Genomic DNA, 27537 nt, shown 5'->3' with positions numbered 1-27537 from the left:
GGAAACAAACAAGGCTTCCTTTTACAGTACAGTTTCAGCTTAATTACTGGGAAAATTGTCGTGTTTTACTTGGTAACGTCGCAGAACGTACATGGTACAAGTTTGTGTTGACTGCATGGAAAAGGGAATAATGTATTACAAATTATATGGTAAGAACCTGGTAAGACCATGGAAACAAACAAGGCTTCCTTTTACAGTACAGTTTCAGCTTAATTACTGGGTAATTTGTCGTGTTTTACTTGGTAATGTTGTAGAACGTACATGGTACAAGTTTGTGTTGACTGCATGGAAAAGGGAATAATGTATTACAAATTATATGGTAAGAACCTGGTTATACCATGGAAACAAACGAGGCTTCCTTTTACAGTACAGTTTCAGCTTAATTACTGGGTGAATTGTCGTGTTTTACTTGGTAACGTCTTAGAACGTACATGGTACAAGTTTGTGTTGACTGCATGGAAAAGGGAATAATGTATTACAAATTATATGGTAAGAACCTGGTTATACCATGGAAACAAACGAGGCTTCCTTTTACAGTACAGTTCAGCTTAATTACTGGGTAAATTGTCGTGTTTTACTTGGTAACGTCGCAGAACGTACATGGTACAAGTTTGTGTTGACTGCATGGATAATGGAATGTATCTATTATAAATTATATGATAAGAACCTGGTAATACCATCGAAACAAACGGCTTTGTACCCAGTATTTAAGAAGATGTACCATAACACTAGAGGAAAACTGTTCCTGCAGAGGTTGTTACCAGGTAAGTAATTCCATAGTGGTAAATCGAATAAACCCTTCACTGTAAAAAAAAAAAAGTTTTTACAGTAGTTTTCCCGTTTTTTAAAAATAGTATAAAAAACAGTAAAATCACAGACATTATCTGTAAATTAACAACCCGCCTGTTATTTTATGTATTATGCCAATAATGACAAACTACAGTTATTTACAATTTGTTTACAGGAGAATTACTATAATAATTATACTGTATATTTCCTGTTTTCTTAAATTATGTGCAAATGTGTGTAAAATTACAATAATTGCCTGTTATTATGTTTTGCTCGTTATATAAAGGTTTATCTCCATACTGACAACTTAAGGTTTTTTTCTGCAATTTTAAGATAAATCTCATTAGTTGTATGTTTTTACATTGAAGGGAGAGAGGGAGTTAGTTTTCCAGTCTGGTACCTGAAAAGGGTCAAATGGCACATATGGTGCCAAAATGTGCCCAAATGACACGTGGTGAATCCACCTGGACATACCTGTGTTAAAACTTCTGTAAAACTGCTCAGGTTCACTTTTATAGCATCTAATTTTGCACAGATTTTCATGACATATTACTTTACTAATTCCTAGAAGTTTGGCTACTATCCTATGTTTTAAAGATGTTTTTCACTCTTAAGTAATGTGTTTTTTAGGCGAAAGTAAAAAATGAAATTTTTCTTCAGTGTTCCAAGTGATTTTACTTTGACATGGTAACACATATCTTGATTCTGACACTTCTGTAGTAATCTCACATCTTAGCTTTCTTTGAGACCAACATTATACACCCAGCCCTTGTAGTTGTGAACATATACTCAATTTACTTTGGGTAGGTCATTTCGGACAGGAAGCAGAGAAAATAGGCTTAGTGATGAAGAGGTGTTCACAAAAGGCAACATTCAGTAACACAAATGACAGTGGTGCAACAAACACTGTTTATTTTTTTGGCTAAACTGGGGGACATCAAGGAGCATCAATAAACAAAACAGCTCATGGAAACATCCCTAAAAAGGTGGGTTCCAGGAAGACCTTTGTTCTAAACCCGTTCAGACATCATATCTGTATGGAAAGAGAAGAAAGAAATGTGATTTTGATTAAATCACCATTTTAAATTGTTGTTTCTTTCCTTTACATAAAACTAAGTGACAGTTACTCAGTAACTACTGAGGAATTACTGGTAAACAGACTACTGTTACTGATACTGTTACTGTTACTGAGTAACTGTCACTTAGGGCCCAGTTAGGGCCCCAGTTAGGGCCCTGGTTGTTCATCATTCATTACTCAGTAACAAATACAGTAGTCCCCTAGTCTGTTTACCAGTAACTCCTCAGTAGTTACTGAGTCACTGTCACTTAGGGCCCCGTTAGGGCCCCAGTTAGGGCCCTGGTCGTTCATCATTCGTTACTCATTCGTTACTCAGTAACTACCCACGTTTTGCGTACCTTATTGTAAAGTGTTACCTCAAATTGAAATGAAAAGACATTAAAATATCCTAAATCAATAAAATATATTAAATTAAACCACATCACAATCAGACAGAAAAATTAACAATGAATAACTCCAGAATCAAAAAACACAATTCAAATCTGCACCATAGTATACTATTGTTCCCTAAACTGACAGGACACAGGAGCTTGTTTGGGACTGAATGATGTATTAATTTATTGCTTGACTGATGATTTTGTTTGTTTGGTGGGAGAGTCATCTTACCCTTTCACTCTGTCCATTCAAAATTGGCAACATTGGAGATGAGGCTCAGCACCCTTGGGTTGACAGCATACTGGCGTCCCTTTTCTTTTCGCTTGACTTTGGTCCCCTGATCTGGGTTGATTTTGAAGATGCACCTGTTGGAAAAATAATTTTCCTTTTAAGCTAAGACATTCAGAGTGTAACAGTTTTTCTCAATTGCTAAAACACTAAAAGCCATTGGCTGAGCAAAGTTCTCAGTTGCCTGAACTAATTTAGCTAACTGTGCAGTCTGTTGTCACCTTAAACCATTTCACATGGTAAAACACAATTTGCAGATCTCACTTACACTTTTCAGCAAAACTCTGAACACATTCTCAAAACACATTTTGCACTCTAACGCACGTCATCTAAATTTGTAAATACAAGTAGAGCAAACTGTCATTGATTAAACACAACCACTCAAAATTGATTTCACTTGTTTCAAATGATGTGACACAACCAATATAAGCCAATTCAGAGAGCAAACAGGTTGTTGAAGGTGGGAATGAGAGTCTGAGAATGGATAGAAGAAACTATGTGAGAGGACGGAAGGAGGAGGAAGAGGAGACAAGAAAGAAGAAGAGGAAGACGAAGAGGAAGACAAAGAGTGGAAATATCCAATGAAATTCAAGCAACAACCATAGACCATGTTCTTGTCCATGGACTGACAATAAGGGAAGCAGGACATAGAGTGTAACCCAATTTGAGCTGATTTTCTGTGTCCACCATAGTAAGGACATGCACGTGATGCGAGCGAAAGAGTGGAGAACTCGGCTGCATCAACTTTTCATGTTGCCCTTTACCCTGTTGCGCAATGGCCTCTGGCTCGACGGAACAGTCAGAAACTGACACAGCTAAGACTTTAGTCTCGAAGACTACGCTGAAGTTAGCTTCTGATTCGCCAGCCTACGATTCGGCACTTAAGGGCAAAGTTAAGGGTCTGCACATTAATCCAGTCCAGATTTGAGAGGTCTAGGCACAGTGGTTTTTGATCTGGACCTGGTCTAATGAGGTCTTGGTGTAAAACAAAAACGGTGAAATCTCCCCATTAGCATTTTCACAAATAAAATAAAAGTTTCACAGATACAATAGTAGGTGTCAGGGAAAGCTGATGTCTTACCTAAAATGTCTAAAAGGTTTTCACATCAAGAAGTGTCACAAAAGAGGAAAGGAAAGAGAGGAAAGGAGCAGTGAGAGGAGTGAAGAGGAGCAGAGAGAGGTAAGAGGAAAGGAGCAGAGTGGAGCTAGGAAAGGAGCAACCTACCTAGGTAGCAAAACTACCTTAAAAGCAATGTGTAATGCATACTGAAAGTGTACCTCTGTAAGAACTCCAGAGTAGCTGCGAGTGCAACAGGATAATCAATGTTGTGCAGATAATATGAGCAGAACATCATCTCTAACGCCTTGGTGAAGCAGGGAAGCTGCTCATTCACAATGACCTGGTCCACTGCAACCATGAACATCTTGGCAGTAAGTGGGCTGTTACCTGTGAACAGAGCAAGAACAATATGTTCCATAGTGAGTAAATAGCTTGCTTAATGTATATGGATCCAATGAGGTTAAGTAAGCCAGGAGCTGTGTTCAGTACACTGCTTAGTTGACTTCATTCTTGAATAGCCCACATTGTGTCTAAACTGCAAAAGAAAAACTATACCAAGTAAAAAAAAATGAAAGCAAGGTAGCAAAAAACATGATTTTGTCATCTATAAAAATGTTTTTTTGCAGTGTACAGTACACCATTACCACTGTAGACATAAAATGTTAAAATAAGTATTTCAGTGAACAGATGAAAAAAAAATGTTGGCACTCCTACCGCAGTGCCAACAATGCAGGGTGTCCATGGTAGCTTGGTGGTGTCCACGTCAACTCCAATGGCAGTGTCATCAACATTTACAAACATCTTATCTTGCTGCTCTTTGAAATGGGCAACAAGCATCAGTACAGCTGCACTAGTTTCTTCACCTCCTGCCAGGGCTTTGCTCAGAATGGTTCTTGCTTCGCTGGATGACTCAGTTTTACCAAACTGAAAGTACCGCAGGATTCTTCTGAACTTGGTGGCTGTGGACTCTTCAAAGCTGGCATCTAACTGGACACCTGTTAGTTCTTTGAAATGAAGCCTCATTCCAGCTTCCTGGCAGAGGAAAGGCCATTCCTTAAGAAAGTCTTCCGTCTCTTTCAGTGCTGACAGTACGTCTCTCCTCTGTGAGGGAAAAGTCTCCACCATCAGTCTTTCTATTTTTTTTGCATCTTTGTCTTTGTTTTTGAACATCTTAACCAGCTCTTCTTGTTTTTGCTTTTGCAGTTTTGTTTCACCAGGAGAAAGCACTGGCTCAGAGTTAATACAGCCATATGCATCTTTGCACACTCTCTTTACATTGTCAGGGCTGCAACTTTCAGGAAACCTTTTCTGGGCAGTAGAAGCTTGGAGTCGTCTGCAATTATCTAGCCGAGATATTAACTGTTTTACAAGTGAGTCATACCCAGTGCCGACAATCTGACCCTCAATCTCATCTCGGTAGGATTTTGGGTAGCAAAGTACCATCTTTCTTGAAATTTCATTAATGTGTTTCTTGCCAGGTTTTTTGCACACAGTTAGCACCTCACTAGCCACAATCCTAATAATGTCCCTTCTCTGTGCTGCAGAAGGCCTCTTACCATTATCTAAAAGTTGTCTTGTGCTGGAGGGCATCTTACTCCAGGGTATGTCAAACCTGTAATGCCAGCTAGTATCTTCTCTGACACTGCTCTCTGATCCAGTAGGTGAGGCTATGGTCAAAGCTGGACTGCTTGTAGCAGTGGATTTCGGTGTGGAGTGAACACTCATGGGAAAATCATCACTCATGTCGTCACTCACAAATGATTCTTCGTTGTTGGGTTCAACAATCTGGCTGGTAGATATTGAGGAGGATGTATCCTCTACTCTAGTCACTAAATCTAAATAACAAAAGGACATAAGCATGTTAGTCATTATCATCCATACATAATTTTCACTTAATCTTCGGTCTAGTTGCAATCATCACAAATGGCACTATGTATTATTTTACTTACTTTTAATGCAGGCCATGGCTTTCCTGGCCTCTATTGGCCTCAGGACTGCTGCAAGGTCAGCTGCCTCCACAAATTTTAGGTCCTCAGCTGAACAGACGCCAATGTTTTTGAGCACCTCCACTACTTGTGCTATAGAATCTTCTTCTTTAAAGAATGAGCTGAGGGATGGTTACGTCACCCACCCATCCATCCATGACTTCAAGAGGGGACAAAACATAAATTATTGTTTAGTGGATAACAGATTGTGGATTACACTTCACAGCACAATTACCATGTTACTTTGATTAATATATGTAATTTCCCCCCATTGACACACTAGTCAAAAACTTCTTCCCAACACCTCATCACACTACTACTGATCAACAACACTGCGCTTCAGAGATATCTCTGTATTTCCATTCAGATTGTAAAGAGGCAATGGGTAGGAATCCAGGCAGTGTTCTGCATTAATGCAGTGCATATCCTCAGCTGCTTGTTTGACTTCATAGAGTCCATACTCTGATAAATACACTGAAGTGTGCGGTGTCACCAGAAAGCACACCTTTTTGTCATTGATTATCAAAACAAGCTCAATCTGGCCAAACTTGATTGACTCATCAGACTCGCGTTTGAGGCACAGAAAAGATCCCTTTTTGTACCGAGTGCCCTTAAAATCTACCTCAGTTGACACAGAATCCGGTTCTGTAAACATGTGTGCTTCAACTGCATTGCGCACTGCATCACTGTACAGGTGAGCATGATATGGAGTAACGTTTTTTGACTTCAGCACTGGTGCAAAAAAGGAGTTTGAGCTGAGGGTTGTTTGGAGGAGTTGGTGCTGATTTGCGAGAGACTGGCATATATTCTTAAAGTTTTGTGTCCTCCTCACACACCTCTTGAAGTAAGAGTGTTTACTCTCAAATCTCATTGTCAACAGCCGTATTAGGGGACCCAGTTTGAGGATCAATGATGCATAATGGAGAAGATAGTGGTGCTTGGGTTTCAGGTGATCAGAAGGAAACATTGCTTTCCTTGTTTCCAGATATTCAACCACAACAATGTTGAGGTAAGCCACCTGGGCAGTGGTGATCTTGGGTGCACACACTAGTTCCACAAGTTCTTTCAGAGTGATCACTAGTTGCCACACTGGGTCATGAGGATCAACTTTGTCACCAATAATGACAGGCAGGAGTCTAAGCAGACACCAGTTCTCAGCTGCTTGGCCACCTATTGTGATGGCCTTTTCATTCACTTGACAAGGAGATGAGCTGGAATCTGAGTCCTTGTAGGAAAATTGTGTGATTCGCCTGTTCAGCTGAGAGTATGTGAGCCAATGCTTGACCTTTATGAAGTTACGCAAGTAAATGGCCAAGTCATAAGCTACAACTCCCTCAAACAAGTCATGCCCTATGCATGGAGGAAGGCCTGGCTGACATACATGGAAATATTTCAGTGTGTTAAAGATGGAGTCACAATAGATGCCTTTGACGTCATTCACATCACTCTCCTGCAATAACTGCACTGCTTCTTTGTAGTTATCGACTGTTCGTACAGGAAAGCTCTGACTCACACTCTCAAGTTGGTCTCTTTTTACCTCACAATACCTGCAGAAGTACTTGGAAGTGCTGAAATTCTGTGTGTAGCCACCAATGCAGTGTGATCCCAAATTGTCACCTACAATAGATATTATTGTTGCTCGAACCACATGACCAGAAGTGGTTACAAGTCCATGTTCTTCAAGCTGTCTCAGGTCTGACAACAATCTCTCAAACACTATGTCCTGACCAAAGGACTTAAAGTCTTTCTCTTTGCACAACAGTACTATCTGCAAATGGTCAATACTGGAACGATGGAATGGCTCAAAGTCAGCAAGTGTGAAGTATACTCCCACAAGCTTATGTTTTCTCCTGGATGACCCAAGTGGGTTGACAACTTCAAATGCATCCTGATACAATATCAGTTTTAAGATGATGTCACCAGCTTGTAGAAACATGTCACTGGATTTGAAGACAGAGCCATCAGAAATATCACTTAAGACGACATCAGAAACAGGCCGATTTTGAGACCTAACACACTCTTCCCACACAACAGTATCCTTTAGAATAGCTCTTAAAGTGTCATGCAAGGGTATGTATTGTGCATAACTGTCTCTTCTATGCTCATTGGTGCCCAGAAAAACATTTTCTGGGTGCACATAGGCAAAGTTCTTCTCAAAATACTGCCTCCTAATATATTCTGTGGAGAGCCGAGAACTACATGAGGCATGCAAATCAGCTTCCTGAAGACTCTGAAAAACTGAATCAATCTCAGCATCTGACATATTAGTATTTCCTCTGAGTGTCTCTTTAATTTTGTCTTTTGTGTACTGATGACAAATGTCATTAAGGCCATTGATCTCTTCAACAATCATTTGAATAGTTGATGACGGAACCAGATACTTTGCCTGGAGTTGCATGTAAAACAGGCACAGATTCTTCATGTACAAAGACCTTATATCAATCTCTTCCAAAACCTGAGACTGATTTTCACTTTGGTCCATTCCAGTTTCAGTTTCATTGGGCTCAATCTGAGAGGATACAGATGGCTCAGAGTATGTGACTTGAGTATTTACAATTTCATGTTTATGTGTTCTTGAAACATGGGATGTAAATGAGGACTTCACTTTAAACGTCTTGTTACAATTGCTAAATGGGCAATGTACTAACTCATGCTTATTCAAATGTACCTTGAGGTGTGCAACAAGATCTCTCAAATCTATGCATGTCTTCTTACAATGCACATCATCACATACAAATGACCTTTGTGTGTCTTCAAACAGTAAAACAGGACTGTTGTGGGAACGATAGACATGAGCTTTTAAAGCAGTGTACTTGGTGAATTTTTGTTTTCGCAGTCTGCAAAGCAACATGGATAGTAGCTATTTGCCTCATGTCTATGCAGAAGCTGATGATCAACATAGCTTTTAATACTTTTCAGGGAGATACCACATGAACGGCATTTGAACTTTGGCATAACATATGCCATTGTAGCCCACTGTAGGAAAATCTCCAGAATACTCTACCCAGCACAATAGAACATTATAAACTAGAAGACAACTTAAGAACTCTGCACTCGAAGTTCTGAACTCTGGAAGGAATGACCACAGTCTCTTGAGTACTAACTGCACTGAATTCTGTAAGAAAAGATCTCTAAGGCTCCACTGCGCACACACATTAACAGCCTCAACTTAAGGTTGCGAGATGTGACATACTGAAAGTCGTGGTCGACAAACTCTTTGTCCTTCAAGGTTTCTGGAGGGTGGCTCGCTGTAGAAGCGGCACCTGCAGCCAGCGGGAAAAAATACAGCGCAAGACGTTTTAAGTTAGTGAAGGAGGACTAAAACTGCCAAAATAAAATAAATAAATAAACCATTAAATAATTACTTAAATGTGTCATTAATTCATTAAAATACTGATTCATTTTATGTAAAAAAAAACAACATAGATAATCATTTCATATAAGTAATAATTGAATGGTGTCCTCCATAAGCAACTTGGCACGACAAGAAATGCCTAATTATTATATGGGAAAAAATAGTTTATCATAAAGGAATACATTTACTTTATACTACTGCTCACACTTGACGCACGTGGCCAAAATGCGCTGATACCTAAGCTAGTTTACGTAGCTAGCTAGGTAGCTAGCCTTATGAAGCCACGTAAATACTCATTTACGGGGGGGAGTGCGCGCAACCTACCGGGGGGAGGGGTGGGGTGCGCGCAATAGTAACACACCGCGGACCTACGGGGGAGGGGGGTGCGCGCAATAGTAACACACCGCGGACCTACCGGGGGGGAGGGGTGGGGTGCGCGCAATAGTAACACACCGCGGACCTAGGGGGGGGATGGGGGTGCGCGCAATATTACTCGTTACTGAAAAAAATAACGCCGTTAGTAACACCGTTATACTCTAACGCCATTATTACCAACACTCATGTATATTCTATATGCACTGTAAGTTATCTCTTACCTTCTTCGCCTCTTTGGGAAGTATCAAAGACTGAAAACAGTGGAAAAAAACAAGACTGCCGAAGTGCTTCTGAAGCGTGGCTCGCTGTAGAAGCGGCACCTGCAGCCAGCGGGAAAAAATACAGCACAAGACGTTTTAAGTTAGTGAAGGAGGACTAAAGCTGCCAAAATAAAATAAATAAATAAACCATTAAATAATTACTTAAATGTGTCATTAATTCATACCGATTCATTTTATGTAAAAAAAACAACACATAATCATTTCATATAAGTAAAAATGTAATGGTGTCCTCCGTAAGCAACTTGGCACAACAAGAAATGCCTAATTATTATGTGGGAAAAAAATCGTTTATCATAAAGGAATACATTTACTTTATAGGCCTACTACTGCTCACACTTGACACACGTGGCCAAAATGCGCTGATACCTAAGCTAGTTTACTTAGCTAGCTAGCTAGCCTTATGAAGCCAAGTAAATACTCATTTATATTATTATATGCACGACTATAGTTAAGTTATTTCTTACCTTCTTCGCCTCTTTGAGAAGTATTAAAGAGTGTCGGAAGACGAAAACGCGCGGGTCAAGCTTACTGCAGACAGCATGTGTTCTCCGTGAGGCTCAGTGACTGACTGTGACGTTTATGGTAGCCAGCAATGCGTGTATCGGGGGCGGAGCAGCGGCGCGTTCATATCAAATAGTTCTGCTTGTTGGTGGGTAAAACCAAACTTGAATTCGGATGATGCTTAAAAAACACTGCACAATAAAAAGTTATGCTTAGGTTAACAAGTAAAGTAAGTAGTAAATTCCAATGTAGATTTAAAATTATTTACATTCATTGTGTTACATTAGTATTTATTTATTTATTTATTTATTCCAATGTAGATTAAAAATAATTTACATTAATTGTGTTACATTAGTATTTATTTATTCATTTATTTAAATATAACAGCCTACAAATACAATAAAACTACCCAGAAAGCTGCTGGCCCTGATGGTATCAGCCCCAGGTTAGCCTGAGTCAGGTCAGGATACTGGTGCTGTGGAAGACATCCTGCCTGGTCCCTGTGCCCAATAAAGGACGTCCTGCTGCACTGGGGGACTGCAGGCCGGTGGCACTGACCTCTCATATTATGAAGATTATGGAGAGACTGGTCCTGGCACACCTCAGACCACTGGTGTGCCCATCACACGACCCCCTGCAGTTTGCATATCAGCCCCATGTTGGGGTTGATGATGCAATCATCTACCTACTGCAGAAGGCTTACTCCTCCCTGGACCGACCCAACACCTCAGTCCACATCATGTTCTTTGACTTCTGCAGCGCCTTCAACACCATCCAGCTCAGACTGCTGAAGGCCAAACTGGAGGACACGCAGGTGGGTGCTCCCCTCGTGACTTGGGTTGATGACTATCTGACAGGCAGACCACAATTGTTGAGATTACAGAACTGTGTGTCTGACCGTCTGATCAGTAACATCAGGGCCCCCCAGGGAACTGTACTGTCCCCCTTCCTCTTCACCACATACATTGCTGACTTTCAGTACTGCACTGAGTCGTGTCCAGGGGCGGTGCCAGAGGGGGGGGCCAGGGGGGGCTAGTGCCCCCCTAAGTCTGAGTCCGGCCCCCCCTGCGGGCCCCCCTGAACGAGGAGTCGGCATCAATAATACGAACATTACGATCGCATCGCACCCCCCCCCCCCCCCCCCCCCCCCCCCCCGTCCTCCCCCTGGCCACCCCACTAAAAAAAGTCTAGAACCGCCCCTGGTCGTGTCATCTGCAGAAATTCTCTGATGGTCCCTGCATACAAGTACCTGGGTGTCACACTGGACAATAAACTGGACTGGTCCACCAACACAGAGGCTATCTACAAGAAGGGCCTGAGTCAGCTTTACTTCCTGAGAAGGCTCAGGTCCTTTAATGTGTGCAAGCAGATGTTTTATCAGTCTGTTGTGGCGAGCACCATCTTCTTTGCTGCGGTGTCCTGGGGTGCGGGCATCAAGGCAAAGGACGCCAACACACTGAACAAACTGGTCAGGAAAGCAGAGTCTGTTGTTGGCTCTAAGCTTATCACCCTGGAGGAGGTGGTGGAGGACAGGATGCTGGCAAAACTGCTGGCAATAATGGACAATCCCTCTCACCCCATCCACAAAACACTGGACAAACTGAAGAGCAGCTTCAGCAACAGACTCATTAACCAACCCGCTGCTCTAAGGAACGATACAGGAAATCGTTCCTACCTGCGATAAGACTTTATAACTCATCTACCTGTCACCTTTTGCACTCTGCACCTAACCCTGTATAGTGAAGTATTTATTATGCATATATTATACATATATATATATATATATATATATATATATATATATATATATATATATATATATATATATATATATATATATATATAAAATCTTTTTCGGGTTATCCCGCTGAAACAATTGCTATTGGCTGTCTCGCCTTGTTTCTTTAAATATGATTGGTCAATGTGGCTGTCATCCAGGAAACTGGCCAATAAGCACTGAGCGCGGCTTCATTTGAAAGTACGTCAGTTTGAATGCTGCAGGACTTCAGCCCTACTCTGTCGGTCCCCTCGTATTACGTGGATCATTACCTGGATTATTTTACATCTGCACGCCAAATTCTTATTTGAGTGAGTTTGAGTTGTGAGATTTCAGCGGAGAACAGAACAACGAAACAAAAACGGGAATATGGACACAGAGGAAGTCAGGATCTGTGCGGTGTCCTAACATGAACTTCACGTTATAACTGTTATCCTGGCGATATGAGGTAAGAAAACATTTCCCTGTTCATTTTTCTAAGTTAATAACCTAACCTAATGTTTGTGTTCATATCCATAATTTAGACTATAACGTTGTCAGACAGTTAGGTTAGCTAACTGCTGAGTAATGAACTGATGTTACAGCTAACTTAATGTGGTACGTTAACTAGCTTGTTAAGCTTGGAATGATTCATGTCAGCAAAACACAGCGTTAATACTGAGTGTGCTTTTAGCTTGCTTGTGTAATAACGGTGGTTTTGGTGAATGATAACAGCATTACTGCCTTCTGAAAATATTCATTTAAAAGTAGTAGAAATATTACTAAAATAAAATAGTAGTAATATTCATTTAAAAGTTGTAGCCTAACTTCTGGTCACAACGTGTGTGTATGTGTGTGTGTGCGTGCGTGCGTGCGTGTGTGAGAGGTAGGGAGGACTGGTCTAATGTAATGTAATGCTCTAACAGAACTTAGGGCGTGTTCACACCTGGGTTTTTTTTGTATGTAGCAGAGCGCTTTTGGGAAAACGCCTCTCTCCGGCGCTTTTTTCTCCCGCACCGAGCGTAAAAAAAAGTTGAAAAAAAGTTAAACTGTCAGCTGATCAATCACAGTACGCCGCAAATCGCGCATCATCGAAACGAAGCTCCTGGTCGGCATTACTGCTGCCTTCCCCGAGTGACATCTGCACACACAAACGTGCAGGTACATGATTCTCCTCCTCGTCGTCAGTTAGGGCCAATGCAAATGCCAATCGCCTGTTTCTAGCCATGTTGTAACAACGATGTAAGGGGTAGCCTGGATACGTAGTAGGCGAGTACGTCGGGGTCTAGCGTGGGTTCGTTGCTAGGCGATAGAAAAAACGCTCTCGGCGCTTTTAGGAGAAAAAAGTGCTGCCAGCTTTTTTTTGTTTTTGAAAAAGCGGTCGGCTCAACTTTTCCCTATCACAAAAAACGCCATGGTGTGAACACGCCCTAACTGGAATCTTTTTGTGTTTGTCCTCTGCTCTGCCTATCCCTCCCATGTTAGCTTTAGATGGTCAGATGTGACTATTTCACATTAACACCTTTTTATAACATCCAAAATGTTAACCTACACTAACACTGTAACTGTTAGAGGTTTTAGACTAATCTCGTCCTTGTTTAATGGATATTTCATTCACTTAACGAAACGAGCAGTCTAAGTTTCAATGAAACAAAATGAATGTTAAGTTCCATGTACGTGTTTATGTAATACATACATTTACTGATATTATTTTAATTCCAGAGACACCTTTATCAAGGCGAGGTGATGATTGCCAGAGGGAAAAGTAAGTAAAAAAATATATAACCTATACTACAAAACATTTTTAAGGAAGCAATAGATGAATATTTAAGAGGTATTCATATAAATCATAATATTTGCCAAATTAAAAAGTCCTGATCAGTCTGAGAGACTGAATGAGATTGAATGCTTATCATAGCTACCATCCAACAATTTCTCATCTGGTGTTCCTTATCCAGCTGAGAATTTAGTAGAACAAAGACATTTGATAAACATGACCTGTCCTGTCCAGTTTTTGCAAACTGGACAGGACAGGTTGGCAGTTCGGTGACCCTGGTAGAGCCTGCCATCAGTGTGTGAATGGGGTGAATAATAGTAGTAGTAGTAGTAGTAGCAGTAACTATGCTTTGCATAGTTACTGCTACTACTACTACTACTACTACTATTATAGAGAAAAATGGGTTCAAAGTTTTTTATCTTGCCAGCCTAATGGTTTATAGGTATATAAGTGGTATTGCACTAATTGTACACATATTTATGAGGTAGGTTTTATGTCCAAAAATCATGATGACACACCAAGCAGTTCATTTTCAGTTATAACTCAATTTCGACCAAAAGTGTAGTTACTGCGGTTTTGCTTTGTAGGGCAGTATTGTAGAGTGCTTTGAGTGGTTGATATAATACTAGAGAAGCACTTTATATGCAAGAACAATCCTCCTCATCCTCATCCTCATCGTCATCCGCTTATCCGGGGTCGGGTCGCGGGGGGAGCAGCTCAAGCAGGGGGCCCCAGACTTCCCTTTCCCGGGCCACATTGACCAGCTCTGACGGGGGGATCCCGAGGCGTTCCCAGGCCAGTGTTGAGATATAATCTCTCCACCTAGTCCTGGGTCTTCCCCGAGGTCTCCTCCCCACTGGACGTGCCTGAAACACCTCCCAAGGAAGGCGCCCAGTGGGCATCCTTACCAGATGCCCGAACCACCTCAACTGACTCCTTCTAAGTAAAGGAGCAGCGGCTCTAATCCGAGTTCCTCACGGATGGCTGAGCTTCTCACCCTATCCCTAAGGGAGACGCCAGCCACCCTTCTGAGAAAACTCATCTCGGCCGCTTGTACCCGCGATCTCGTCCTTTCGGTCATCACCCAGCCCTCATGACCATAGGTGAGGATAGGAACGAAGATCGACCGGTAGATCGAGAGCTTTGCCTTGCGGCTCAGCTCTCTTTTCGTTACAACGGTGCGGTAAAGCGAACGCAATACCGCCCCCGCTGCTCCGATTCTCCGGCCAATCTCACGCTCCATAGTACCCTCACTCGCGAAACAAGACCCCGAGGTACTTGAACTCCTTCACTTGGGCTAAGGACTCATTTCCTACCCGGAGTAAGCAATCCACCGGTTTCCTGCTAAGAGTCATGGCCTCAGATTTAGCGGTGCTGATCCTCATCCCAACCGCTTCACACTCGGCCGCCAGCCGATCCAGTGAGTGCTGAAGGTCACAGGCCGATGATCCAATGAGGACCACATCATCTGCAAAAAAGCAGTGATGAGATCCTCAGACCACCGAACTGCAACCCCTCCCCACCACGACTACGCCTCGATATCCTGTCCATGTATATCACAAACAGGATTGGTGACAAGGCGCAGCCCTGGCGGAGACCAGCACCCACTGAGAACGAAACTGACTGGCTGCCGAGAACACGAACACAGCTCTCGCTTTGGGAGTACAAAGATTGGATGGCCCTGAGGATAGACCCCCTTACCCCATACTCCCGCGGCACCTCCCACAGTTTCTCTCCCGGGGGACCCGGTCATACGCCTTCTCCAGATCCACAAAACACATGTAGACCGGATGGGCATACTCCCAGGCCCCCTCCAGGATCCTTGCGAGAGTGAAGAGCTGTCCGTAGTTCCACGTCCGGGGCGAAAACCGCATTGTTCCTCTTCAATCTGAGGTTTGACGATCGGCCGAACCCTCCTTTCCAGCACCTTGGAGTAGACTTTACCAGGGAGGCTGAGAAGTGTGATACCCCGGTAATTGGCACACACTCTCTGGTCCCCCTTTTTGAACAGGGGAACCACCACCCCGGTTTGCCACTCCTTTGGCAACTGTACCCGACTGCCACGCGATGTTGAATAGGCGTGTCAACCATGACAGCCCCTCAACACCCAGAGCCTTTAGCATTTCTGGCTGGATTCTCATCAATCCCTGGGGCTTTGCCACTGCGGAGATGTTTGACTACCTCAGTGACCTCCACCAGGGAAATTGACGACGAAACACCATCAACCTCGAGCTCTGCCTCCAACATAGAGGGCGTGTTATTCGGATTCAGGAGTTCCTCAAAGTGATCCTTCCAACGTCCGACGACCTCCTCAGTTGAGGTCAACAGAGTCCCATCCTTACTGTACACAGCTTGGATGGTTCCCCGTTTCCCCCTCCTGAGGTGCCGGATAGTCTTCCAGAAACACTTTGGGTGCCGACCGAAAGTCCTTCTCCATGGCCTCATCCGAACTTCTCCCACACCCGCTGCTTAGCCTCCGACACGGCAGCCGCTGCAGCCCTTCGAGCCTGTCGGTACCTTGCAACCGAGTCAGGAGTCCTCCAGGATATCATATCCCGGAAGGCCTCCTTCTTCAGTCGGACGGCTTCCCTGACCACCGGTGTCCACCACGGTTTCCGAGGGTTACCGCCCCTTGAGGAGCCTAAGACCCTGAGGCCACAGCTAGCCACCGCAGCTTCAGCAATGGAGGCTTTGAAACACCGCCCACTCCGGCTCAATGCCCCCAACCTCCACAGGAATGCCAGAAAAGCTCCGCCGGAGGTGTGAGTTGAAGATACCTAGGACGGGGGCCCCCTCCAGACGTTCCCAGTTCACCCGCACTACTCGTTTGGGCTTACCAGGTCTATCCGGAAATTTCCCCCATTCCCTGATCCAACTCACAACCAGATGGTGGTCGGTTGACAGTTCCGCCCCTCTCTTTACCCGAGTGTCCAAAACATGCGGCCTCAGATCAGATGACACGATCACGAAATCGATCATCGATCTTCGGCCTAGGGTACTCTGGTACCAGGTACACTTATGAGCACCCTTATGTTCGAACATGGTGTTTGTTATGGATAATCCATGACTAGCACAGAAGTCCAATAACAAACGACCGCTCGGGTTTAGATCAGGGAGGCCGTTCCTCCCCACCACGCTTCTCCAGGTGTCTCCATCGTTGCCCACGTGGGCGTTGAAGTCTCCCAGCAGAACTACGGAGTCCCCTACTGGAGCCCCATACAGGACTCCATTCAGGGTCTCCACGAAGGCCGAGTACTCTGAGCTGCTGTTTGGTGCATACGCACAAACAACAGTCAGAGTTTTCCCCCCTACAACCCTTAGGCGCAGGGAGGCGACCCTCTCGTCTACCGGGGTAAACTCCAACACCGCGGCGCTCAGCCGGGGATTTATGAGTATCCCCACACCCGCCCGGCGCCTCACGCCCTCGGCAACTCCGGAGAAGAATAGAGTCCAACCCTTATCCAGGAGTACGGTACCAGAGCTGAGACTGTGCGTGGAGGTAAGCCCCACCAGATCTAACTGGTAGCGCTCCACCTCCCTCACAAGCTCCGGTTCCTTTCCCCACAGCGAGGTGACCGTTCCACGTCCCCAGAGCCAGCTTCTGCCGCCCGGGTCTGGTCCGTCGAGACCCCTGACCTTCGCTGCCACCCATGTGGCTGCGCACCCGACCCCAACGGGTCTTCCCACAGGTGGTGGGCCCATGGGATGAAGAGAGGGGGGGTGCCACGTAGGTTGTTCGGGCTGTGCCCGACCGGGCTCCGTGGCAAACCCGGCCACCAGGCGCTCAGCCATCGAGCCTCCGTCTGGGCCTGGCTCCAGACGGGGGCCCCGGGCTTCCTCCGGGCCGGGTCACAGTCTCCTCTTTTACCGTTATTCATTGGAGTTTTTGAACCATTCTTAGTCTGGCCCCTCACCTGAGACCACTCTGGCATGAGAGACCCTACCAGGAGCACAAGGCTCCAGACAACACAGCTCTCAGGTTCACAGGGACACGCAAACCTCTCCACCACGATAAGGTGACGGTTCCCGGAGAGGAACCGTTTACCATATTCTTCACTGTGTCCCTGTATAGTTGTGAGTAGTATATACTATATGCTCTCTGGGCCCATTCCTATCTGAACACACTTCCGGTTGGGGAGGGGTGGGGGTGGAGGGGGCATCCCTATTCACAGGGCCACTTCCTGTTTATGTTTTATGACGGGTCGTAAACATAGTTTAAAAAGGGGGCGACGGCTGCTGTAGGGTCCCCGCATTCATCAAGTTGTCTGCAGTGTTCTTTTCATTCAACATGGACTGCTCATCAGAAGAAACCCGTAGATCAGATAGTGCTATTTGGTTGTATAGGGGCCCTCGTACCCCGACACCATTGTCTTCCTCCCGCCATGGACGACTCTGCGTCGAGCAATGAGGACATTGAAAACAGATGCCTGATGGTATGTCCGTCTTTAGTACGCCTGTGTCTAACTATGTCAATAGTTTGTGGAGATGCGGTACTGCTTAATGCTCCACTCAAAAGAACGAGGCCTGTTTTAGGCTTGAGAGACCGGAGTGCCGGGGATTCATTCACCCACGTTGGCGAATACGGCTTGGAGTTTGTAATATCATGGGTCGATGGCTGTGTTATTTTGAATGTTAAGATTGTGCTACAGAGTGGCGGTTGAACGTTCACGAATGGAATTTTTTCTTGGAGAATTTATGCCCCATGCTAGACGGCGTCCGGGGTACATGGCAGGCGGGAACCCATGTATTCCAATGGACCTTTCAGTATGAATCGAGGATTCATCGCATGGATGCAAACTATCATACGAAGAGACCACAGGAGTTCATTTTTTTCAGACGCTGTGTTGATACAGACGAGCTACCACAGTGCTATGATATGCATTGCGTCGGTAGCTCTCCTCTACGCACCAGTGTTTAGAAGCTGCTGATTATTTTGATAATGTCTTTTTCATGCAGTGGGCTGATTTGTCTGCACTACGTGGAATTTTTGCAGAGATTGATTCTATGGCTAAGACGAATGAAGAACCATGGAGCACAGCTGATGATGAATGCGAATGTGCCTGTTTGAGTCGTCGGGGTTTGATGAGGGGGTACATGGGTGTGTTTGAGTATGTTTAGGGTTATGCTAGCGTTAGAAAATGTCAGCAATGTATAAGAAGGTGGGGTACATGCTAGTAGTATTAAGGGATGGTTTATTTTCCTTTTTAAAATGTTTTTTTTTTGATAGGCTATACCTTATATTCATATGAGGGTGTTGTGTGTTTTTTATTTTCATATTCTAATGGTATATTTTTGATACGCCTATGCAGCACAGGTCAATGATGAACATGTGCAAGGTGGGGGTGTGGCTTATGGAGACTGCTGATTTAAAGGCTGTACAACCCGGACCCCACTGCTTCAAGAGTATGCCATCTATCTGACCGGATTGAATCTGACCTTCCTACACGTCGGAGAGGACAGTGAGCTGGAGGTGGACACTGCTATGAGAGACGACGGATGGCCTGTATCAATACAGATCCGTTTAAACCCTGCATCGCTGGCTGTTCTGGGCGATTTACCACGGGGCTCTGTGTGGTGGCCATCATCAACCATCAGAAGCAAGCGGAACTGCTGGGGATGCCAGTGTGATTGCCCAAGTCAACGACGCCATTCTATGCCTGCAAGGGGAGCGACACATCATCACTACGAATCCCACTACCATGACATTTGTGTCATCCTGGACTGACACCCCTTCCTGTTACTTTTAGAAACTGTTCTAAAGAAGACTACAGGGTTGACTGTGTCCCCCGGAAAAATCTATGGTGTGGTCGAATCTTATCTATGTGATTTAATATGCAATACCTATAATACCGAAAAACTGGATTTAATGACCACCGAAGGTGTGTCCGATGAACATCTGTTTCTGATACATGAAGCCATACAAATGTGGCGTCCTACATTGTCATTAGGCAAACCAAAGCCTGCTGGTGGGTGGCGTTTATAATGGGGGTGTTGTTTTCTTATGCGTATGATGCGGATAGCAAGTATGTATCAGATAGACTATCCGTTTTGATGTATGCTGCCATAGAAAATGATACATATGTCCAGCATAATGCTTATATCAAATGCACGTATAAGGGTTGGAATGATCTGGTCATGAAATTCTTGGTATGATAAACCTACTGATCAAATGTTAGCTGAAATATTTACCCATTTCCCCGATGGCGACTGTTTTAACCATCGGACATGTCATGTGTATATGTGCTTTTGTATCGGATGTCTTGAAGTTGAATAATGCCTCAAACGCCGAGGGTATTAGAACTGCTAGAATGATGGCTTGTAAAATGGTGCAGAAAAATAAAACTGCCTGTAAGCTTTATCTGAGAATTGTTTTGAGCGGACAGACATTTTAAATAAAAGGATGGATAACTCTGATCAGTGTTTCAGTATTCGTTTTTTGTCGCATGCATACGACATGGATAAACGGCTGCATAAGACTTATTATGATCCCTCCGGACCAGGGGGTTACGGCGGCATCAATAAACTAAGAACGGCCCTCGAGCATAGTGAGGGTGCAGTACCTCCACTAAAATATATCAAGAAACGGTTGCTGAAGCAGGATCCCTACACCCTGCATGTACCTGCACCGATACATTTCCGCAGAAATAGAGTATTGGTTAGTGGAATAGATAGACAGTTCCAGGCTGATTTAGTGGATATGGCAGAGTATGCATCCGAAAATGATGGTGTGCATTTTCTGTTGACGTGCATCGATGTATTCTCAAAACATGCATGGGTTCGTCCGTTACCATCCAAGAGGGCTATCGACGTCGCTAAAGCTTTTGATGATATTCTTGGTGAAGGGCGGACCCCCGATAAACTGCAGACTGACGCTGGCAAAGAATTTTATAACAAGATCTTTCAGCGTTTGATGGAGCGGTACAATGTCAAACATTTCTCTACATCTAACGAGACCAAGGCCAGTATAGTGGAACGCTTCAACAGGACTCTGAAAACCCGCATGTGGAGATATTTAACAGCTGCCAACTCCAAAACGATATGTGGATAAACTACAGGATATGGTCCATGCTTATAACCATTCATATCATAGATCGATAAAAAATGACCCCGGCCAGTGTTGATAAAGATAATGAGAAAACAGTGTTTAAATACGCTATACAAAACCACTCAAGAGCCGATGGTGGTGTTTAGATACGATGTTTGTGACACGGTTAGAATTTCAAAAGTCAGAGCTACATTTCGAAAGGGTATGAGCAGACATTTACAGATTAATATTTTGTAATATCGCAGCGCATTGCAAGGTGTCCTCCAGTCTATAAGCTGCAAGACTATGCAGGTGCCCCTGTCCATGGAACATTTTACGAGAAAGAGCTACAAAAAGTTATAGTGTCTAAAAACAAGGTGTATAAAATAGAAAGATTATAGATAGAAAAAGGGAGGGGTCTAAGAATCTGCTATATGTCAAATGGCTGGGGTGGCCGGAGGCATTCAATTCATGGATAGCTGAAAAGACACTAGTCGATGCGTAAAGAGACATACAAGAGACATACAATCCATTATAACCAGAGTGTACGATGGATAAGGAGGTGTCTGGGGGTTTCTATGTGACTCTAGCGAGTAATGCATCGGCAGGGATCTACCCGCAAAATAAGGTATGGAATTTTAGAACTAAATTAGCAAAATCTATACACACCAAGCAGCCCTATAAAGTAGGCCTAATTGAAGCTCAGTACCCATGCAGCTGGCATAGTTTTCCTACCGAGGACGCTACGATGACCGTTCACGATGGTAAAACGGGTCATAGGACATCATGTCTATTAGTTGGTGGGCTTTATGAGAGTATCGGATCGTTATTACTACAAATCAACAAGACTTGGACCAAATATGATCCAGGCAGTAAAGTTATACTACATCATGAAGGTATTAGAAACCGCGTTTATGTAGAAGGAGACGATCACCTATCTATCGTCTTAGAGGAAAACTGGGCTGCTATGCTGGGTTTCGATACAGGGGTCAAGCTACAGGCCCATAAATCGTATGCAGCATATGCCCCCCATCCCACCGATATTCACGGGGGGTGTTACAACATGTTCATATATAGCGACATTGTCGACCATCAGCTGGTCGGAGATAGTTATGTCCCCCTGCTAAGGAGTATTAATATAACCGACACCAGCAGGAGACACTGCATTCACATGTTCGACAAGCCGCATTACGTACACGTAGCCCGAGACCCTCTTGGAGATATTGAAATACGATTAACGACAAGGAGTGAATATACGGGGCGAAGTCGTTAAGCCTAGATTGAGACCTCCAGGAAGAATCTCGTCCATATGTCCGTGTGTGTCTTTCTGGAATAGACCACAGCCAAATTGGGTGTCTAATGTCCCGTTTCCATAGTTTAGCAGTCCAACGGGTGCCGCCGGCGCCAAGTCTGTTCCATCAGGATTAGTAATCTTGATCCTCAGGTGTAAATACGTATTGTTTAGATCTATATAGTCTTCGCTACTGGCCGATACAAAGAACTCTATGGGGCCACCATCTGTTAGCGCCGATAGCGGGGGTATTTCAATATATGTACTTTTTTCTATCGAAGTCTGCGTCATCGGCAGGGAGAAGAGATCCAGTTCGCTCTTAATGCATTCGTCTGACATGTTATGTAGCAACGCCATTGTTATTCAGCCCACCTGCTATACTAGATGAATATATCGTTAGCCGCCCCTCTAAAACGACGGGTTGCCACCTTCCTGATCCTTTTAGGTTTGGCTCTCTTTTTGATAGATGCCAATCTTTTATTCTGTTTACGACGTCGTGCTGGTGCACGGGTACGCCCACAACCTATAGGAGGATACTTTGTTGCTCTTCTGGCATATACCCTCATGCCTGACCCCTGCTGTTTGGGCGTAGATGCAGCATGGGCTATGTTGGTCATAACGTCGCCTATAATATGTTTAGCAGCAGTCTTCAGATGAGGCTTTGCTATGCTAACCCCTCGCCTAAATAACGGAATAGCCATTCTAAAGAGGCTACGGAACATCCCACCGATGCCAGCTCCATATTGTGTGCTGCTACCCTCATAGCCAGGTAGCCCACTCCCTGCTTGGTTTAAATAATACTGAACATATTTGTTCTCGTCGTAAGGCGGTCTATACCCCCTCATCCCTATAGATGGGGCTATGAATTCTACTGTTTTACAGGTCTAAAATGCAGCTTGAGTATCACTTTACCATATGTGAATTTTATATTTGTATTCTGGTCAGACTTTAGATCGATTTCAATATCTCCAAGAGGGTCTCGGGCTACGTGTACGTAATGCGGCTTGTCGAACATGTGAATGCAGTGTCTCCTGCTGGTGTCGGTTATATTAATACTCCTTAGCAGGGGGACATAACTATCTCCGACCAGCTGATGGTCGACAATGTCGCTATATATGAACATGTTGTAACACCCCCCGTGAATATCGGTGGGATGGGGGGCATATGCTGCATACGATTTATGGGCCTGTAGCTTGACCCCTGTATCGAAACCCAGCATAGCAGCCAGTTTTCCTCTAAAGACGATAGATAGGTGATCGTCTCCTTCTACATAAACGCGGTTTCTAATACCTTCATGATGTAGTATAACTTTACTGCCTGGATCATATTTGGTCCAAGTCTTGTTGATTTGTAGTAATAACGATCCGATACTCTCATAAAGCCCACCAACTAATAGACATGATGTCCTATGACCCGTTTTACCATCGTGAACGGTCATCGTAGCGTCCTCGGTAGGAAAACTATGCCAGCTGCATGGGTACTGAGCTTCAATTAGGCCTACTTTATAGGGCTGCTTGGTGTGTATAGATTTTGCTAATTTAGTTCTAAAATTCCATACCTTATTTTGCGGGTAGATCCCTGCCGATGCATTACTCGCTAGAGTCACATAGAAACCCCCAGACACCTCCTTATCCATCGTACACTCTGGTTATAATGGATTGTATGTCTCTTGTATGTCTCTTTACGCATCGACTAGTGTCTTTTCAGCTATCCATGAATTGAATGCCTCCGGCCACCCCAGCCATTTGACATATAGCAGATTCTTAGACCCCTCCCTTTTTCTATCTATAATCTTTCTATTTTATACACCTTGTTTTTAGACACTATAACTTTTTGTAGCTCTTTCTCGTAAAATGTTCCATGGACAGGGGCACCTGCATAGTCTTGCAGCTTATAGACTGGAGGACACCTTGCAATGCGCTGCGATATTACAAAATATTAATCTGTAAATGTCTGCTCATACCCCTTTCGAAATGTAGCTCTGACTTTTGAAATTCTAACCGTGTCACAAACATCGTATCTAAACACCACCATCGGCTCTTGAGTGGTTTTGTATAGCGTATTAAACACTGTTTTCTCATTATCTTTATCAACACTGGCCGGGGTCATTTTTATCGATCTATGATATGAATGGTTATAAGCATGGACCATATCCTGTAGTTTATCCACATATCGTTTGGAGTTGGCAGCTGTTAAATATCTCCACATGCGGGTTTTCAGAGTCCTGTTGAAGCGTTCCACTATACTGGCCTTGGTCTCGTTAGATGTAGAGAAATGTTTGACATTGTACCGCTCCATCAAACGCTGAAAGATCTTGTTATAAAATTCTTTGCCAGCGTCAGTCTGCAGTTTATCGGGGGTCCGCCCTTCACCAAGAATATCATCAAAAGCTTTAGCGACGTCGATAGCCCTCTTGGATGGTAACGGACGAACCCATGCATGTTTTGAGAATACATCGATGCACGTCAACAGAAAATGCACACCATCATTTTCGGATGCATACTCTGCCATATCCACTAAATCAGCCTGGAACTGTCTATCTATTCCACTAACCAATACTCTATTTCTGCGGAAATGTATCGGTGCAGGTACATGCAGGGTGTAGGGATCCTGCTTCAGCAACCGTTTCTTGATATATTTTAGTGGAGGTACTGCACCCTCACTATGCTCGAGGGCCGTTCTTAGTTTATTGATGCCGCCGTAACCCCCTGGTCCGGAGGGATCATAATAAGTCTTATGCAGCCGTTTATCCATGTCGTATGCATGCGACAAAAAACGAATACTGAAACACTGATCAGAGTTATCCATCCTTTTATTTAAAATGTCTGTCCGCTCAAAACAATTCTCAGATAAAGCTTACAGGCAGTTTTATTTTTCTGCACCATTTTACAAGCCATCATTCTAGCAGTTCTAATACCCTCGGCGTTTGAGGCATTATTCAACTTCAAGACATCCGATACAAAAGCACATATACACATGACATGTCCGATGGTAAAACAGTCGCCATCGGGGAAATGGGTAAATATTTCAGCTAACATTTGATCAGTAGGTTTATCATACAAGAATTTCATGACCAGATCATTCCAACCCTTATACGTGCATTTGATATAAGCATTATGCTGGACATATGTATCATTTTCTATGGCAGCATACATCAAAACGGATAGTCTATCTGATACATACTTGCTATCCGCATCATACGCATAAGAAAACAACACCCCCATTATAAACGCCACCCACCAGCAGGCTTTGGTTTGCCTAATGACAATGTAGGACGCCACATTTGTATGGCTTCATGTATCAGAAACAGATGTTCATCGGACACACCTTCGGTGGTCATTAAATCCAGTTTTTCGGTATTATAGGTATTGCATATTAAATCACATAGATAAGATTCGACCACACCATAGATTTTTCCGGGGGACACAGTCAACCCTGTAGTCTTCTTTAGAACAGTTTCTAAAAGTAACAGGAAGGGGTGTCAGTCCAGGATGACACAAATGTCATGGTAGTGGGATTCGTAGTGATGATGTGTCGCTCCCTGCAGGCATGAATGGCGTCGTTGACTTGGGCAATCACACTGGCATCCCCAGCAGTCCGCTTGCTTCCGATGGTTGATGATGGCCACCACACAGAGCCCCGTGGTAAATCGCAGAACAGCCAGCGATGCAGGGTTTAAACGGATCTGTATTGATACAGGCCATCCGTCGTCTCTCATAGCAGTGTCCACCTCCAGCTCACTGTCCTCTCCGACGTGTAGGAAGGTCAGATTCAATCCGGTCAGATAGATGGCATACTCTTGAAGCCAGTGGGGTCCGGGTTGTACAGCCTTTAAATCAGCAGTCTCCATAGCCACACCCCCACCTTGCACATGTTCATCATTGACCTGTGCTGCATAGCGTATCAAAAAATATACCATTAGAATATGAAAATAAAAAACACACAACACCCTCATATGAATATAAGGTATAGCCTATCAAAAAAAAAAACATTTAAAAAGGAAAATAAACCATCCCTTAATACTACTAGCATGTACCCCACCTTCTTATACATTGCTGACATTTTCTAACGCTAGCATAACCCTAAACATACTCAAACACACCATGTACCCCCTCATCAAACCCCGACGACTCAAACAGGCACATTCGGCATTCATCATCAGCTGTGCTCCATGGTTCTTCATTCGTCTTAGCCATAGAATTAATCTCTGCAAAAATTCCACGTAGTGCAGACAAATCAGCCCACTGCATGAAAAAGACATTATCAAAATAATCAGCAGCTTCTAAAACACTGGTGCGTAGAGGAGAGCTACCGACGCAATGCATATCATAGCACTGTGGTAGCTCGTCTGTATCAACACAGCGTCTGAAAAAAATGAACTCCTGTGGTCTCTTCGTATGATAGTTTGCATCCATGCGATGAATCCTCGATTCATACTGAAAGGTCCATTGGAATACATGGGTTCCCGCCTGCCATGTACCCCGGACGCCGTCTAGCATGGGGCATAAATTCTCCAAGAAAAAATTCCATTCGTGAACGTTCAACCGCCACTCTGTAGCACAATCTTTAACATTCAAAATAACACAGCCATCGACCCATGATATTACAAACTCCAAGCCGTATTCGCCAACGTGGGTGAATGAATCCCCGGCACTCCGGTCTCTCAAGCCTAAAACAGGCCTCGTTCTTTTGAGTGGAGCATTAAGCAGTACCGCATCTCCACAACTATTGACATAGTTAGACACAGGCGTACTAAAGACGGACATACCATCAGGCATCTGGTTTTCAATGTCCTCATTGCTCGACGCAGAGTCGTCCATGGCGGGAGAAGACAATGGTGTCGGGGTACGAGGGCCCCTATACAACCAAATAGCACTATCTGATCTACGGGTTTCTTCTGATGAGCAGTCCATGTTGAATGAAAAGAACACTGCAGACAACTTGATGAATGCGGGGACCCTACAGCAGCCGTCGCCCCCTTTTTAAACTATGTTTACGACCCGTCATAAAACATAAACAGGAAGTGGCCCGGTGAATAGGGATGCCCCCTCCACCCCCACCCCTCCCCAACCGGAAGTGTGTTCAGATAGGAATGGGCCCAGAGAGCATATAGTATATACTACTGTTGTGCATCACCTGTGTGATCATAAGAAGGCTGAAGAATCAGTATGACAAGATATCATCAGCTGCTGGGGTGCAAACTCAGACAGGTAGGCAAGCAGAGGCAAATCATACAGAGAATGGATTTGTTTTATGAAACCAAGTTCACATCAGTCATAATAAAAATATTATGTAAGAATGAATGTATGTGTGAGTCTGTTGAGTAATATTTTGCATGCCTATGTCTCCAACGGTAAGCTGACCAATATTGTTTGTTTGTCTGTGTGTTTTCCCCTCATGATCCAGACATTATGGAAATGAAAAGTCTCCTGCCACAAGATCTTCAGAGCCAGTGAGTATTCATGACATGGATAATGTGCATACTATTGGCCATATTACTGCCAGTTTGTCAGCACAAAGGTAGACAATATTGTACTCATCTATGTAGGGCTGCAACGAGTACTCGAGTAATTCGAGTACAAAAAATCCTCCAATCATTTTT

At 43.9% G+C, this 27537-nt stretch overlaps 1 protein-coding gene across 3 annotated transcripts; it reads right to left on the bottom strand.

The window, feature by feature from the left end:
* Positions 1-1493: 1493 nt before the first annotated feature.
* Positions 1494-10394, bottom strand: LOC115559869 (uncharacterized). 3 transcript variants are annotated; one of them, XR_003979639.1, is made up of 6 exons: positions 9527-10394; positions 8769-8838; positions 5540-5735; positions 3809-5425; positions 2474-2607; positions 1494-1822 (listed from the first exon to the last, which is right to left on the bottom strand). XR_003979639.1 is itself a non-coding variant. In XM_030379026.1 (4 exons), exons 3-4 carry the CDS (start codon positions 5553-5555, stop codon positions 4191-4193), a joined length of 1251 nt encoding a protein of 416 aa, XP_030234886.1. In that variant the 5' UTR covers positions 5556-5735; positions 8769-8838; positions 9527-10394; the 3' UTR covers positions 2784-4190. The 3 variants fall into 3 exon arrangements, 1 of the variants encoding a protein (XP_030234886.1); XR_003979641.1 differs by lacking the exon at positions 9527-10394 and having other exon boundaries at positions 8769-8963; XM_030379026.1 differs by lacking the exons at positions 1494-1822; positions 2474-2607 and having other exon boundaries at positions 2784-5425.
* Positions 10395-27537: the final 17143 nt, after the last annotated feature.

Source organism: Gadus morhua, chromosome 2, assembly GCF_902167405.1.
Source record: "Gadus morhua chromosome 2, gadMor3.0, whole genome shotgun sequence".
Taxonomy (NCBI): Eukaryota; Metazoa; Chordata; class Actinopteri; order Gadiformes; family Gadidae; genus Gadus; species Gadus morhua.
The sequence above is the reverse complement of the archived record's forward strand: the minus strand, read 5'-3'. Positions and strand labels throughout refer to the sequence as shown.